General features: G+C 41.6%; 1 protein-coding gene across 2 annotated transcripts in view; it reads left to right on the forward strand.

The window, feature by feature from the left end:
* Positions 1 to 18,197, forward strand: part of CLNK (cytokine dependent hematopoietic cell linker) — a 168,869-nt gene that overhangs the window by 101,408 nt on the left and 49,264 nt on the right. For both annotated transcript variants that reach the window (XM_045984963.1, XM_045984972.1), the window contains exons 5-8: positions 1,362 to 1,399; positions 5,719 to 5,863; positions 7,045 to 7,151; positions 13,968 to 14,013. In XM_045984963.1, coding sequence (XP_045840919.1) covers positions 1,362 to 1,399; positions 5,719 to 5,863; positions 7,045 to 7,151; positions 13,968 to 14,013 — 336 coding nt within the window. The remainder of the gene's footprint in view (positions 1 to 1,361; positions 1,400 to 5,718; positions 5,864 to 7,044; positions 7,152 to 13,967; positions 14,014 to 18,197) is intronic.

Genomic DNA, 18,197 nt, shown 5'->3' on the forward strand with positions numbered 1-18,197 from the left:
CAATCTTCCATAAAACAAGTCCCAGTGAGGGGGCCAGGCATTGACAGACCTCACATGAACAACACTCACTCAACAAACACCTGTCAAGAACTCATTTGTTCAGGGGGCGGCTGTGTGGCTCAGTGGGTTAAGTGTCTGACTCTGGATTTTGGCTGGGGTACTGATCTCCAGGTCATGAGATCAGCTGAACATCGGGCTCCGCACTCAGCATGGATTCTACTTGCCTCTCTCTCTGTCCCTCAGCTCCCCTCCTGATCTCTACCTCTCTTTCTCAAATAAATCAATGAAATCTTTTTTTTTTTTTTAAAAAACTCGTTTGTTCAATGTTGGGCCCTGGGCCTAGAGCTAGGGACAGATGAGTGAGTAGACCTGTCCCCCTGCCCATGAAATACTTCAAGTCTGTTCCAGGAGATGGACATACAGCTGATTATAGCAAAATGCAGTGCTGTGCCAGAAGGTGGGGGAGGGGCAAGTAAACCTCCTCATGGGCCCAGACACCCAGGGAGTCATGACTGGGTGTATCTGATGGGGAGAAGGCGAGGGTCCTTCTAACCTGATGCTGACCTTCCATAGAAGGAGCGAGCCTTTCTAGTTTGGATACGATTGTCTAGCCTCCTTTTTTATCACCCTTGCTTTGCGAGAACAGCAGATAGAAGGAAAAGTATGCTAAGCGAAATAGGTCAATCAGATCTCACTGATCTCACTGATATGAGGAATTTGAGAGGCAGAGTGAGGGGTCATAGAGGGTAGGGATGAAAAAAATGAAACAAGATGAGACCGGGGAGACAAGCCATAAGAGACTCTTAATCTCAGGAAACAAACTGAGGGTTGCTCAGGGGAGGGATAGGGTGGCTGGGTGATGGACATTGGGGAGGGTATGTGCTATGGTGAGTGCTGTGAATTGTGTAAGACTGATAATTCACAGACCTGTACCCCTGGGGCAAATAATGCATTATATGTTAATAAATAATAATAATAATAACAAAAGAAGGAAAAGTATGGACATACATACTGCATTTTAGGCGATCTCCTTCAAGAGAAATAAATGGCAATGAGCACAAAACTTCCAGAGAAACACAAGGGTCACTCTTTTCAAAGTGTTTTGTTTTTTTGTTTGTTTGTTTGTTTGTTTTAAGATTTATTTATTTATTTGAGAGAGAGAGGCTGAGCCAGAGGGGCAGAGGGAGAGGGAGAGAAAATCCCAAACAGACCCTGCACAGAATGCGGGACTCGATCCCACGACCTCTGAGATCACGACCCTAGTGGAAACCAAGAGGCAGTCATGTAACCAGTTGTGCCACCCAGGCACCCGCACTCTCCTCAATGTTTTGCAGTAACACTTGGTCCACTTCTGTTCGCAGGCCAGTACCGGGCTATCGAGGAGCCTCTTCTGGAACATGTAAGTCAGCCGCTTGTCGGTCTTTGACATTTACAAAGTGAGTGGTTCTTTTCAAGGTACTTGGGTGAATTTAAAGAAATTTAAACTTCAAGAAACAAAATTTAGAAAAGAAACAAAAACAACAACAAACTTTTCCAAATGGCATGATTTCCTAGCAGAGACACCTGCATTTCGGTTCTTGGGTATATCCTGTCTTCCCACAATATACACTGTAAATCAAACCATTATGCTGTATGCCTTAAACTTACATAGTGATGTATCTCAATTATTTCTCAATTAAACTGAAAAAAATAAATAAGTGGATAATAAGGCATGAATAGACAGACAAAAAAAAAAGAAAGAAAACTGTCTTCCAATTCCTCAGCTATGAAATGCAGACAAAAATTAACTCACATGGCCACTGAAAAGATGAAATAAGATGAAAATACCACCACATGGTGCTGGCAAGAGGGAGACAAGAGAAGCACTTCCTAAGGCTCATGGTGAAATCTTAAATTGGAACTCACTTTCTGGAAAGGCATTTCATAATAACCAATCAACATAAAAATGTCCACTTTCTTTAGCCCAATAATCCTATGGCTGGGAATTTAAACTGAGAAACTAATCTGAAATTTGGATTAACATGTAAACATACTCATTTGTATTTTATAATAATATAGTTAAAGAGAAACACTGGAATCATCCTAGATATTCAATAATAGAAAACAATATTGACTAGATTATGATGTATTCATATGATGAAGCCATTAAGAGTATTGATAAGAATTTTAATGACTAAAGAAAATTTTAAATTTATAACATGAACTCAGCTACCTAATGTTATATCGGTTTATTGTTAAATTGTACATCATTTAAATAGTTTTAACTAGCATATCTATAGATAATATTGGGAACAAGTAGAGAAATGAGAGGGAGAGAGAGAATCTGCCTTTAAGATCATTGGTTCTTCACTGTTTGAAAGCCTTCTTTAGAATCAGATTAAAGCTACAGATCCTCATCCCAGGACACACACGCATAACCAATCAATCAACCAATCAATCAATCACAAATATTTTATAAAGTAGGAGGCTTGTGGACAGAAAAGACTGAGTTTTAGTTAAGAAAACCCCTGCTATTGATAGTAGTAGGTTGATAATGGTTTATTAAATAGATGCAAGTCATTATATTTAAAATAAAATTCTGTCTCTTTCTCATTCTGGAAAGAGATAAACCAAAATATTTACATTTAGTCCTGGGGGCAAGATTCTCAGGGTCTGGTGTAGATTCTTTACAGACCTGGGGTGATGGTTGCTGTTCCCCCTTGTGTCTCTCTGCGTCCTGACACCACAAAGTCTAGCAAGGGGATTAGACTAAAGATCTCTGTCTCAGATTCTTCTAGCGGGTCCAAGATTTCCCAGAGGAACTGCACTCTGCGGAGTCTTGGTAGTTGCTGTAATAGTATGTAAATGATGTCCTTGCACAAAATGTCCATCTGCCAAATCCCAAAAGGAGTTGCTCCAGGTCAGAACTCACTTCTGTGTGCAGTTTTGAGGGAGAACAGCCCAGCCACCTTCCCCTCTTTGCCACGTCAATTGTGAAAACCCCTGGAGTTCCCCTCCTGGCAGGCTAGCTTTGCCCTGGGCACTCAGCTGTACCGAAACTCAGGACATTAACTAGAGAGAAAGGATCTACCACAGGCAGGTGTCATGGGTGGGTGTCAAAGTAGAGCCTTTATGGACATTTTACTCAATTAATCTCCAACAACAACCAAATAAAGCAGATTTAGCCATCTCCAATTTACAGATTAAGTACGTGAGTCAGAGGGATTAAGTTACCTCCCCAAGGTCATAAAGTGGATCCAGTTTAGATCTAGGAGTGGGTGACTCCATCTTGGATCTATGCTGCCCCCAAGCAGACCAATCCTGTCTGGTCTCCCACCCAAGAATTCCTGGTCTGAGCCCTGCTTTCCTCCTAAGACCAGACCAAGAAGGCAGGGTTTCATAGCTGTAACACCTGGTTGCTCGGGGCACAGCGTCCAGGCAACCATGCCAATGGCCCAACTCCAGCTTTGTTCAGTGACCTAACCTCTTTTCTGTTGGTCATCAGGGTCCCCCTTTTGATCCTGTTCCTACTCCTGGGTCATTGTGCTGGTCCCTGTTCTCTTAGACCTGAGCCCCTTGAATTTTATAACTTCATAACTTGCCTGAGCCTCAGTTCTTGTAGGACTTAAGCCTTGGTCTCCTTTAGGAGCACTCCGATAGGAATCAGGGGCAGCACACTGAAAGCCAAACTCATAGTCTTCACCTCCTTTATGCTCTCCCATGGAGAACACTGACGTACTCTTGCATCAAATAAGCAGAGTTACTTAGAGCCCAGGGAAAGCTTAAAAGGCCTTCCAGACAGGGGTTCGTGAGTCCCCACGGCACTCCTGCTCACCTGGAAATTGGGACCATCACGGACATTGTCTTTACCTGTGCCAAACTGCTTTGGCAGAGCAATGATGAAAAGAGTCGTGCTTGGAGCTGGTAAGCAACTTGCCCACATACACTAGAGAACTGGAATCCTGCAGAGCTGGAACTTAAACACAAGCCCCTAATTCCAAGCCCCTCCACGATAATAAAACCACCTCCTAGACTGCTGTGTTCATACAACAAAATAACGTACCTAAAGCATCTAGCGCATGTCAAGTCCTTAACAAACATTAGAGAGGCTCTAGGGGAGGATTGGCAACCTTGCTTTATCTCTGCATTTCTTCAATTGTCATCAGCACAGCAGCAGCCACAGTAATATTTACATATGTATATGGTATTATATACAATACCATCAGGTATTTTGCTCAAAACTTTACATGCATTGTCTCATTTAGCTTCTGGTTGCCAGTATCACTCTATAACTCTGGGTGATTGTAGTAGTGTATCACCTAATTCAAAAATAAATTTGAAGTGGCCTCCAATAAAGATTATCTCTAACTGGGGAAATTACAGGATCAATGAAAAATTTTAAAGCATACCCATTATTACACACTAAATCTAGTTAAAATCCATTATTTCATGTACTTGCTTATTTAACAAGCACATATTAAGAATCTACTATGTGCAAAACAACAACAACAAAAAAAAACACAGATATGGTGAAGGCTATAATGTGGTCACTTTGACGTTAAGCCTTCAGTCTTTGACTATAAAATAACTGGGAGTCCAAAGAAAGATTTAGTGGGCTGCCCAATTCATGTAGTGTGACTAGGATAGGCTGGGAAGAAGTGAAATGCCCTCTATAGAATCAAAAAGGAATTTAAAAACTCAGGATCTGAGCCCAGGCTCACACTGTTTGCCATTGCACTCCCTGGTTAAAAGTCAAAATTACGGATGTTGCAACACAAGGAATGCCCTAGATTCTTTGCCTTTCATCTCAGGCTCAGAACAATTTTAATACCCGGCACTGGATTCTAGAGGAGGTGGATGGGGCAGAAGACCTAGGTTCTGCCTATCGATGGCACCTATGACCTCTGCGGTTTTCAGAAGTCACCATGTCCAGTTTCTATATTTATAAAAGGAAGATGTAAGTTCTTAATCCTGAGGGCCAAACTGCGGGATGTGCATGCCAATCTCTTGTAACTGGATCTGTTATTCATAAGCATGGCCATCTGGGGTCTTAGTGGGAACTTTAAGAGAGACAAGGGATCTTTCTGTATGAAAGACCATTGAGGTTAGCATTTGGGCTGAAAACAGCACAATGCTGAATCCAAATCCCAACACATAAGTGAAGATTCCAGAATTTCTGTGATGGGGATTACATCTCTTGCTGGTTGGTACCCCATCATGCCATCCTCAGTGTTCAGACTTGGATCTCATTAATGGTATATAGAAATACAACCCAAATTTGTGTATTGACCATGTATCCTGACACCTTGCTGAATTGTTTATTAGTTCTAATAATTTTTTTAGTGTGTTCCTTGGAATGTTCTACATGCAAGGTGCCGTCATCTGCAAATAGATCTCCTTTCTTCTTTGAAAGGCTCATGTGATTACACTGAACCACTCAGGTAATCCAGGATAACATCCCTATTTTAAGGACAGACAATGAGTAATCTTAAGTACCTCCTTAATGTCCCTTCATAGCAGTACCCAGATTTTGGATTTTTTTTTATTGAATATTTTTTGATTGAATAACCAAGAATGGGAATATTTGAGGACATCTTTAAGATTCTGCCCACCATAAGAATTTAACTGCCCAGATTCTTACAGGTTTTCATCTAAGAGAATCTATACATCACTGTAGCCCCTCACCTTTGTTATGGCTGAATCTTCCCTTGACTCACTCAACCGTTTCCTCCTGCTTAGGAAAGGAACTTTGCTGTGGCAGTTCTGGATGGATCGAAAGACCACACGGATGGCGACTATGAGGACCCTGAGCGTCACATGGTAGAAGCATGGCCATCAATACAAATTTTGCCAGCCAGGCCTATAAAGGAATCGGAATATGCAGGTAACATCTGGGGTCTAAAATCTGGGAATGCACGTCCACGACGCAATACTGTACGGCAATTAAAGCCGCAGATGCTGAATTAAACAACTCCAGGCTAAAATCCTGCCTCCGTGGCTTACTCGCTGTGTGGCCTTGAGCAAGCCTAAAAAATCCATTTTCTTTACCTAAAAATGGTGTTCATAATAACAGAACTTACCCTCCAAGAGTTCTTTCAAGTTCTCAACAGGGGACTTGGCACAGAGTCAGAACTCTGTAACTACCAGTTGTCACGATCGTGATGCTCTTCCTGAGTCCGAGGAGCAACCGGGGAGCATGGCAGAGGGTGGACAGGCAGCATGGGAAATTTAAGACAGAGTTTGCATAATGGAGAGTAACATGAAAGGGAAGACTTTTCAACTTGGCTGACTTGTTTTTTAGGCAACCAGGATATATGTAGACCCAGGACATGGCAGCAAAGCCACACTTTTTAAGAGTAAGGAAGACATAATTTCACATCCACCCTGCCTCTTCCCAACTGGGACACATTCAAGTTCTTAACTGTAGATACAGCACAGGGCTGTAAGGGAAAAGAGGAGGAAGCCCTTGTGATTTCTCAGGACCTGACCCACAGAGACGAGTCTACAGAAGTTGTTTCAGGAAGAATCACCTTGCAGATAATGATGAAACTCCTTTGTTCATTCACTCAACAAGCAGTTACTGAGTACCAGCCATGTGCAGTTACTGAGTTAGGACTGATCAAGGGACACAAAGATAAACAAAGCAGGATCTCCATTCTTGGGAAGGTCAATCTAGGGGCAGATGCAGAAAGATCAACAGATAATTAGGATAGACTATGTTAGGTATGCAATATAGAAAGAAGAACCACAGTGTTGGTGTTGGTGGGTGGGATCTAGAAAGATTTGCAAAGGGCGTGACAGCACAGGGCTTGAAGGGTGGGCAGGAGTTCCCAGAGACTGAGAAGAGTAAAGGATTCTCAGAGCCAGACTCTGGAATTCACACTTGTGGACCGAGAGGAATACAGGTCCTGTATGACCGAGAGGAATACAGGTCCTATATGTATGAGGAAGTCCTCATACCTATGTTGTGATGATTGAATGAGTTTGTAGATATGCACATATTTTGTTAATTGTAATGTGCTGAGTCCACATAAAGTAAGACTTTGAATTTTTCTCTTTCCACAGATACACGCTATTTCAAGGGTGTGATGGACACTCCCAATCCCTTAGACACCAAGACCTCTGTCCTCACGGAGCGCCATCCCTGGTGCACACAGATGGGGCTGGAGAAAGTGAGTAAAGTTTTGGCCATGTGACCCAAACATGGACAGGGCAATTCCTAGCAGCCGGGAGCTTCCCCATCTCTCATTCCCAAGGCATCTCGCTGGATGAGCACACTGAGTTCAGCAAGGTGTAGGGGAACTGATTTCTATGACTGCTGAAGTCATGGTCCCAGGGAAGGAGCACCAAGAAGGGAAGAGGACTAGCATTTGGGAAGGTTTTCTGTGAGGTGCTGGGGTGGGGACTCCTCACAGGCATTGCACCTGAGGCTTGCCTCCTTTTCCAGAAGCAAAATTTGACTCAGATCTTATTGATAATAACATGTCATTTTGCCCACACTGTAGGCCCAATGCTGGTAGCTGGTAACAGGGTGCTAAGAAGTAAGTCAAGCAACCTCTCTTAGTCCTTTGTAACCTCATCTGTGAAATGGGCCTAACAATCCCTACCATGCTTTACTTTGAAAGGCTGTTTGGACCCTACATATAAGAGACTTATGAGTATATCCTGTAAATACAAATGTTGTTTGTATACAAATGTTGTTGTTTCCTTTGATTATCAATATTAACAGGAGCCCTAAAGTTAAATAGATAGACAGTGTGAACCAATAATGCACAAGGAAAAATGCGCTATAAATATTTAAAAGCATGTTCATGCTCACTAATAAATGTGATACAAATTTAAGAAAAGGACAGTGAAATGCCTTTAAAAATGTGATTAATAAAGCACTAGCCAGTTTTGGTGAGAGTCCTGTGAGGTGCACATTCTCATACAAGGCTTCTGGGAGGGTAAACTGAAGCAATTTTTCAGGAAAGAAATTTTACAACATGTACCAAAGCTTTTAAAATGTTTTTACTCAATGGTTAAGTAAAATTACTAAAAATCCCATGATGAGGTATGATATATCTATAAAGATTATGCCATTAATGCTTGTTTATCTCATGGGAAATCATTTTATAAGAAGAACTTAATAGGAAAAGAAAAAAAAAAAAAAGCAAATGTCTATGACACTGGGACTGTCTTGCATGAAATAGGTCTGCACAGAAAATATGGACACAAAATGTCACATGGCATTGTGCCTGGTAAACCCTGGTAAATCACCACTCCAGGGGTGATTCATTTGTATTTCTGCATTAAGAAAATGTGCTGCGGGGAGGTGGGATTGGGGGAGGGGGAGCGGGCTATGGACATTGGGGAGGGGAAGCGAACCATAAGAGACTATGGACTCTGAAAAACAACCTGAGGGTTTTGAAGGGTCAGGGGTGGGAGGTTGGGGCAACCTGAGGGTTTTGAAGGGTCAGGGGTGGGAGGTTGGGGGAACAGGTGGTGGGTAATGGAGAGGGCACGTTTTGCATGGAGCACTGGGTGTTGTGCAAAAAGAATGAATACTGTTACGCTGAAAAAATAAATAAAATGAGAAAAAAAAAAAAGAAAAAAAAAAAAGAAAATGAATCATTTGAAAAGTGTTACTAAGAATGAAATTTTATAGGGTGCCTGGGTGGCTCAGTGGGTTAAGCCGCTGCCTTCAGCTCAGGTCATGATCTCGGGGTCCTGGGATCGAGTCCCGCATCGGGTTCTCTGCTCAGCGGGGAGCCTGCTTCACTCTCTCTCTCTCTCTCTCTGCTTGCCTCTCTGCCTACTTGTGATCTCTGCCTGTCAAGTAAATAAATAAATAAAATCTTTTAAAAAATGAAATTTTTTATATATATATATGGCATTTATATATATATATATGGCATTTGTATATTTTATATATATATATGGCATTTGTTCTTATGGCATAAGTTCTTCTTATAAAATGATTTCCCATGAGATAAACAAGCATTAATGGCATAATCTTTATAGATATATCATACCTCATCATGGGATTTTTAGTAATTTTACTTAACCATTGAGTAAAAACATTTTAAAAGCTTTGGTACACGTTGTAAAATTTCTTTCCTGAAAAATTGCTTCAGTTTACCCTCCCAGAAGCCTTGTATGAGAATGTGCACCTCACAGGACTCTCACCAAAACTGGCTAGTGCTTTATTAATCACATTTTTAAAGGCATTTCACTGTCCTTTTCTTAAATTTGTATCACATTTATTAGTGAGCATGAACATGCTTTTAAATATTTATAGCGCATTTTTCCTTGTGCATTATTGGTTCACACTATCTATTTAACTTTAGGGCTCCTGTTAATATTGATAATCAAAGGAAACAACAAATATTACCAGGCAATGTCATTTACCCAGAACACATCCAGGAGAGTTTGGGAGAACAGGATGAGGGATGAAATATTGAACACTTCCGCTTTACACAGGCAGCAACCTAAACTTTAATCATTCATTCAACAAATTCATTCAAGAAATATGTGTTGAGTGCCTGCCACGGATCAGACACAATGATGAGCTCCCACGTGCACTGGTGAATAACCAAGGCCCTGGGCTCATGAAATTTACATACTGGTGGGAGGAGACTGGAAATAAATAAATAAACAAGCAAATAAATAAATAATAGACAATATGCTAAGTTATAAATACTTTTTAAAAATCATTAAAGCAGGGTAAGGGTAGTCAAGGAAGGTCCCCCTGAGTAGAGATGGGAATGAATGAATAAATGGAAGAATGAATGACATTTAATCCTAAAATACCCTTGCAAGATGAGCATTATAACCCCCATTTTAACAGCTCCAACATTTTTTTATGATTTTACTTATTTATTTGACAGAGTGAGAGAGATGGGGGAAAACACAAGCAGGGGGAGCAGTAGGCAGCAGGAGAGGGAGAAGCAGGGTCCCTGCTGAGCAAGGAACCAGACTTGGGGCTCCATCCCAGGACCATGGAATCATGACCTGAGCAGAAGATGTTTAACCATTTGAACCACGCAGGCCCCCCAACAGCTCCAACTTTTATGAGCTCTTTGAGCCAGTTACTTACCCTCTCTGAACCTGTATTATCTTAGCTATAAAATCTCATCGTTGTTATGATAATACATACAGAGCATAGTGCCCAGCAGGAAGCAATCAGTCAATAGCAGACCTCTTCTTGAGAACAGGGACCATTTTAGCCCCAGCACTTAGCACAGCACTTTTATGTAAGAGGACCTCAGGAGATAGTGGTTAAATAGAGGAAAATGAATGAACAAAGAAACTCTCAATCATCTGAACTGAATCTTGAAATATGAGCAGCTGTTTCATAGGGAAAGAAACCCAGGCTCTACTGACTTCTGTCCACATGGAACACTTTTCAGCCTGGTCTTCAAAGTTCTCAGGTAAATATTTGCTGCTGTCAGCAACATCTGCACTGGGGCAGCCCCACAGGGGTTGTTGGACAAGGAGGAGGATGCTTCAGGGCACTCATCACGGGAGCATAAAGCATGTTCAGGGAAAAGTAAGAATTGCAGAGCAACTGGACCAGTGGCTGAAGATACATATTCTGGTCTGGTTATTAAAGAATAGAGAATATTCACCTAAAAACTGGAGTTTCTCTTTCCCCCAGAATTCAGTGATTCATTCCCCTTTACATGTAAGTAGGCCTTTGTTAGAAGAATTTTTTTTTTTTAATTAGACTCTAAGTTTAATGGCTAGAGTACAGGTTCTGGATTCAAATACTGCCTCCTGGGTACCTCATTGACTCTAAATTGTTCCTATTCTTTTTTTTTCATTTTATTTATTTTTTCAGCGTAACAGTATTCATTGTTTTTGCACAACACCCAGTGCTCCATGCAATACGTGCCCTCCCTATTACCCACCACCTGTTCCCCCAACCTCCCACCCCTGACTCTTCAAAACCCTCAGATTGTTTTTCAGAGTCCATAGTCTCTTATGGTTCACCTCTCCTTCCAAATTTTTTTTTTAATAAACATATAATGTATTTTTATCCCCAGGGGTACAGGTCTGTGAATCGCCGGGTTTACACACTTCACAGCACTCACGATAGCACATACCCTCCCCAATGTCTATAACCTCCTCCTTCTCTCCCAATCCCACCTCCCCCCAGAAGAATTTTTTTAAAGATAATTCTCGTTGGAGTTTTTAAAACAACTATGCCAGAATGTAAGCCTCCATTCTTATTACTTTATAGTTCCTTCATAATATCCTTATAGCTTTCTGTTACAAAACAGATTTCTTCCTTTAGCTAGATCACTTTGCAAGTGGAACTATAACCTCAGCATTTCAAGTTAAGTGAAATCATGTGAGAAAAAGAATATGGGAGACTCAGCACAATGTTGGCGGCAGGGTGGGGAAGTTGAAGTATTAATTAAGTAAGGGCTTGAGCTCAATTCAAATAAGGAGGGAGTTTTATTCTTATGATCAATACTTGAATAATCACATTTTTATGAGAAGCAAATTCTATTTTTCATTATAGCCTCATTCTCAAGAGTTAATTCTTACTACTTCTATATTCGCTGTAACCTCTGTTGAGAGTAAACCATCAATGAAAGGGATCTTCAATAATCCTGACAAGAGGCCAGTTCCTACCTAGACTCCTTAGGTTGGCTACAACTGTCTTCGACCACTGAGCCTCTGCCCATCTTTTCATTTATTGAGCATTTGCTATGTACCAAACACCGTGCTCAACAACGGGGATGAAAAATGAGCCAGTGCCCAGAGTCTAATGGAAGTGTAATGTGAAGTGCTAAGACAGAAGTGAGCATGGTCACAGAAGCTGCATCACTTAGCCCAGCTAGAGGCTGTTGAGAAGCCTTCTGGAAGAAACAGTGCAAAGCAGTCTTTGATGCATCATTGTATGGTCATCAGTGGCCCTCATTAGGGACCATTTTGCCCCTAGGGGACAGCTGACAATGTCCAGAGACAGGCTGGTTGTCAGGACCAGTTGGGGAGTGCTAGTGACATCTACTGGTGAAGAACAGGGATATTGCTAAGAGTACTATAATGCTCAGGGCAGCTTCCACAACAAGGAATTGTCCAGCCCCAACTTTCAATGGTGCCGAGGTTGAGAAATCTGTGTTATAATGTGCTATAAGGTGTTGTGAGCTCAGACCTGTGTGTATGTCTGAGTCCTTTAGAATCCAAGCTCTTATTCCTCTTTTTCCCTCATATCCCAGCATTGATGCAGGCTTATAGTGGGCACGGATATATATTTATCAGACAGAAAACAGGAGGAGCCCCCTTGGAAGGGGTAGAAAATATTCCCAGTCCTGGAATCCTATACTAACACCATCAGAGGGCACTTACTGCTTGGGCAGGTGTAGGGCAAAGAAGTTCTTTCACACAAAAAGGCCGGATGGATCCAAATGTCCAAAGACACCAAATTAATTTGGACACCAAAGGGGAAAAGTGTGGGAATGCTGAGGAACCCCCATCCCTAAGATCCTAAGCACACTGGGTCCACCTGAGATAGAGACAAGAGAGAACCTCTACTGCTTCTCTAATCGGGCTTGTGGTGGGAGGTGGACATAAGCCTTGAAAGACCCCATCTGAAAGGCAGGCACACAGAGAAAGCTGAAAGTTGAAGGCACAACAGAACATTGAAAAACCCATCCAGCACCCCAACCTCCACAGAGTAACACTTAAGGAACTGCAAGTCGTGAAGGAGGCCATAGTGACAACATCAAAAAGGACGCTCAACTCTTATTAGATTAATGGACCAGTGAAAGACCCACACACCTTCCAGGCATGTACGGTGGTCCCTTATTCCACAGAGGAAAAGAACGAGACATTGAACATCATAGGGTAATAAGTAACAGTCTTTTCAATGATACTTCTCCCTCCCACCATCCATCTTGTCTACCTCAACTTGATGCCAATGAAGAGTAATGCTACAACCTGTACTTTCAGCGTTCTCTAGAAACATAGGAGATAGATGACAACATAGGAGATAGATGACAGAGAGATACAGAGATACAAAGAGACACAGAGACAGAGACATAAAAGAGTGATTATGTGGGCTCCTTTCCTTGATCTACCATCTGAAAGCCGGAGCTCCAGGGAAGCCATTGGTGTAAGTTCTAGTCTGAGTCCGAAAGGCCTGAGAACCAAGAGAATCAATGATGTAAATTTCAGTCTAGGGCAGGAAACCAATATTGCAGCTCAGCACTCAAGTACAGAGACAAAATCCTTCTTTCCTTTCCCTTTCTTATTCTATTCATCCCCAACAGATTAACTGATGCCCACCCACACTGGGGAGGGCCATCTGCCTTACTCAGTCTACTGACTCAAATGCCAATCTCATCTGGAAACACCTTCACAGACACACCCAGAAATGTTTAACCAATTATCTGGGAATTCTGTGCTCCTGCCAACTTAATACATAAAATTAACCATCATAGACCCCACTGCTGACCTAGGCTTAAAGGTTTTCAAAAACACTGGGCATCATTATGATATCTTCATTTTCTTCTCCACACTCTTGCCTAGCAATTGTAGAGCCCCTAATGGTTGACCAGTGCCTTTAATAATATTAATAATGATAGCTAATAACTCTTAAGCTTTGTTGGTGCCATTCCCTATTCTAGGAACCTTGCATGGTATGTCTCATGTAATCACCCCATCCTCATGATGTATCAGTACTTTTGTTACCATAATTTCACAAATGAGGAAATTGAGGCTCAGAAGGTTAAGTGACTTGCCACATTTTCAAACACAAGCATTTTTATGCCAAATACCATCCAAGGCCACTGCAGTTGGCACGGTGGTTCACACATTTAATTTTTTTTACATGTGTTAACTGACAGCCAACCGTACACATACAGTGATTCTCTAAGAATGATGTGTCCAGGGACTTATGCCCTGACCTTGGGGAGTAACCCTACAGAGGTGGCAACACATTTGATGGTATCATAGTCACAACTGAAGAGATAACGGTGCCATGTTGTCTTCCACAGGTGGACAAACCCGTTTCCAAGGATTCCAGAAGCCAACATGTTAAAGGTAAAGTCAAGTCACAAAGTTTGAAACACAAGGATATGTCTTTGCTTCCAAGAAATCTGTTGGTGGTCACAGGTTATCTTTGTTGGTGGTCACAGGTTATCTTAAGCAAGATGATTTATTGGACTGTCCTCCATGAAATAACTACTTTTGGAAAGGCTCTTACACATCTTATGCCTTTTTATCACCTTACCTTATTGATGAAGAAACTGATAGTGAAAATTCATATTCCATGGCTATGCAATTTCAGAGAGGAATTGCTTTGAAACATATGGGTTGCATTAAAATATAACTAAGTTATTTCTCCAAGCATATCCCCTGTAAAATCACAAGATAGAAATCTAATTTTAAAACATTGATTAATTCATATGAAAACAGATTTTGAAAGCTTTAGGCAAAGCAACTCAATTTGGAGATGAAGATACAGGTAGGAAGCTGAAAGGAAATAATCAATTTCAGTAGTGCTGGAAGCACACATGGAGGACAGCCAAAGAAATTTAATTGGATCATACACATTATAGCTCCTCTCATCATCTCTCCCATGCTCCATCTTCTCTCACAATGTCCAAATGGAGAAGAGGGCAATGATTTACACTTCCCAGTACTTGAAACATATCAAATTTATCCGTTATGGGTCTAATGCTATATTCTATAACCTATTATTAACATCGTATTTTCTTTCATGGGAAGGTGTAACAGCTAGAATCCTAATAGGAGACAGATGGCAAACCCAAATTAGGATGACTTACGAAACTTATTTACAAAGGAACAATTTACTGAGGTGTGTGGGGAGTATAGCTGATGTGGGAAGTGGGGCTAACAGCAGTGGCGTTGTCGCCACCCCCCCGCCCAGAGGAATGAGGGGACACTTACAGAAAACCAGAAGCATACCACCTTGAGAGGAGGGACACCACCAGCCCCACTGAGCCTCATGGAGGGGAAGCCAAAGGAACACATGTCCACCAACTTCCCTCTCTAACCTGCCTTTGAATTCCTACAGGGACTTTGCAATGACTGAACCCAGCCAGAAACCAGAGGGCAGGGCAGTCAATATGTGGTCCATGCTGGTTGGTCCTCAGGGATGGAGAGTGGAGTGGAGCAGAGGCAGATGGAGATGGTAGAGGATGCAGGAGCATCCAGGGGCACAGAGGAGATCTGCACAACAGGAAGCATGGTGGAAGGAGCAATCAGAGTAGCCAAAACATAGGCTCTGCCCCTTTCCTGGATGTGGGACCTTAAGTGAGGCACCTAACCTTTCTGGGTCTCACTTTCCTCCTCTTTGAAGTGTGAAATGGGCAGGGTTTTTACGAATACTCAATTCAGGAGCATTCACCGAGGCAGGAAAATATAGCTATTCTCAAACCTCCCTCCTCCCCCGTCTGTCTTCCTTCCATACCACCCTTAAACCTCCCCCAAAATAGGAGCTTCCAAATCGGTGCCTCTTTAGTCCTTAAAATGTCAGTACCTTCAATGTATACAGTACTTGATTCAGTGCTCTTCTCCATGAACTCATGTGTTTTATGAGAACTCATATAACTCAAAGTGAATTATGTAGACCAAGTATTTTCAGACCTCTTGACAGAGAAAGGGACCAGAAGCACAGAGCGATCCCAGATGAGAGCATAATCATTTGATACATGAATGTTCCACGTCATCCTAGAACCTTCACAGACACATGTTGAGAAATGAGTCCTGGAGAGAGAGAAGACAAAATGGACCTCACAATTCCTTCCTTTTTTATAGTTCACCATAGACATCCAACTTCACTTCTTTGATTGCGGAAGCTTCTTGGACCATTATTCTACATTATCGACATGTCTGTTGGTCTATTAAGATGTTTTAATCCCCATTCCAATATGCATGTTGGGGGAGCACTTCCCCCACACCTCCAAGCTGTCCTCAGGCACCAGCTGTGTGTCTACAACTCAACCCAATCCTGATATGATCCACCCAGAGGCAGCATCAGATTACACAAATTGAGGGCTCAGTCCACAAGCCTGTCCCCACTTCAGATGTCAGTCACAAGTCCAGATTGTCACCTGTGTTTCTGACAGAGAGGTCATAGATTAGAGGTCCCAGTGACACCCTTTTCTTAGGTTCCACTAATTTGCTAGAGAGGTCACAGAACTCAAAGCAACGTATTACTCATTAGATTACAGTTTATTATGAAAGGATGTAAGTCAGGAAGAGCCAAACAGAAGAAATGCACAGGATAACATACGTGGGAAAGGGTGTGGCGCTCCCATACTTCCTTTATCTCCAGCCCAAAAGCTCTATGAACCCCAACCTTTTTGGTTTTTATGGAGACTTCATTACATTGGCATAATTGATTAAATCACTGAGCATTGGCAAATGAATTCAATCTCAAGCTTCTCTCCCCTCCCTGGGGTGAGTGTGGGAGGTAGAGAAAGTTCCAATTCTCTAATCATATGGTGGGCTCTCCCCATCCCCCTACAACCATCCTCAGATGCAGTCCAAAAGTCACCTCTTTAACATAAGAAGACACCTTTATAGCTTTCATCACTTAGGAAATTCCAAGTGATTTATGAGCTCTGTGCCAGAATCCTGGAGATGAGGATCAAATATATATTTCTTATTATAAATCACAGTATCATAACTCTCCATGCATATATTTATCTATGCTTTACCTGAGCTCACAAAGCTACTGGGGTGGTTAACAAAAACGTACATAGTAAAATGGAAGAAAATAAAAATAAAATCCTAGATTGAATCTAGGTCGACTATAACATGAAGACAAAGATAAAATTCAGGACCCTCGGGTACACATCACTACACTCTATTAAAATTAAACTACTGGCTCGCCTCCTCAGCTTTCTGGTAGTCTAAGCAAACAGGAGGTCATGCTTCTTAATGTGATATTAATTGCCCATAATGGAAAAGCAAACTAATTTCTAAGAAAGCACAACAAGGACATTTCTTTCAGAGTTATGTCAGTGCTGTCAATCTTGCAGTGAATGTAGGCTGGTATACGGGGACCATGGCTGCAAAAACATGACTGTTTTTGAAAAGGAGCCCCCCACTAGACTGCATACAGGACATCAGTGAAAGCAGAGTTCCCAGAATTCAGGCTTGTAGGGAGTAAGTGAAGGTTGCATGAGAAACTTCTGCAGTAAGAGTTACTCTCTTTACATCCTCTCTTCCTACATTTCCCTAATTGATGGTTCTCCATCACCCCCCAGAGCGCTAAGGAACCACACAGAGAAGGAAGCTCAAAGGGGTGAAATTAATATGAATACCCCCATTTTTAGGACCAGGCATCTTGCTGGAGAATGCTTGAATGATTTATGTGTTTATTACAAAATTCTGTATTTTTGATGGAAACACATTCTCAGATAATTTATTCATTCTCACAAAATGTCATGGAAAAAACATATCGGGTGGTTCAGAAATGACAGAATTTTATGGTGATATTTTTCATCAAGTTGAGCAGTTATAGATTTATGTTAATGTACACTTCATGTCATTTTTCTTGCGATCGTATTCTGACATTATCTGGAAACTGTCAGATTTCAAGATCTTATCTTCCCTGAAACTTGGCTTTTTTAATTCTAAAAATGGGTGAAAGTTTATTTGGGGGCAAAGTATTTATATATAATAGTAGTACAGCTTGTTTGTGATGAGCCATTAGCACTCACCACAAATCCAAAAAAACCGTCTTCTTTTCAGAGAAGGATAGCTGTAATGTTCAAATATAGGGCAGCTTAGCTTATTAATGCTGAGAATAAAGGATGTTAAAGCGAATTTCTCTTGGCCTCAGATGTGAACCACGCACAGACTGTGAACCAATTTTCTCTGAGGTGACAAGCATACCATATGCAAGAGCGAATTTATAATGAAATACAATGTACTATCCCAGAAAAGAAAGAGAATTATGCACAGGTGACTGAACATGTACATCCAGAAACATGAGCTTGGTTGAAAAGAAGCAAAATAGAATTCCACATAATACCATCAAAAGGCCTTTCTTCTCGTTTGCTTTTAGAGGAATTTGGATGCCAACAAAATTAGAATCAGAGATGAGTTTGAGTTAATCTGGTCTAACTCCCTCATTTTATGCAAGGAAATCTAGCAAGAGAAGTGGCTAGCTCAAGGTCACAGAGACCAGAGCCTAGACCAGAACCCAGGGTTTTGTCGATGATGGCAATGTTTCCAGAGTTTTGCTGTAT

This window comes from Meles meles, chromosome 2, assembly GCF_922984935.1.
Source record: "Meles meles chromosome 2, mMelMel3.1 paternal haplotype, whole genome shotgun sequence".
NCBI lineage: Eukaryota > Metazoa > Chordata > Mammalia > Carnivora > Mustelidae > Meles > Meles meles.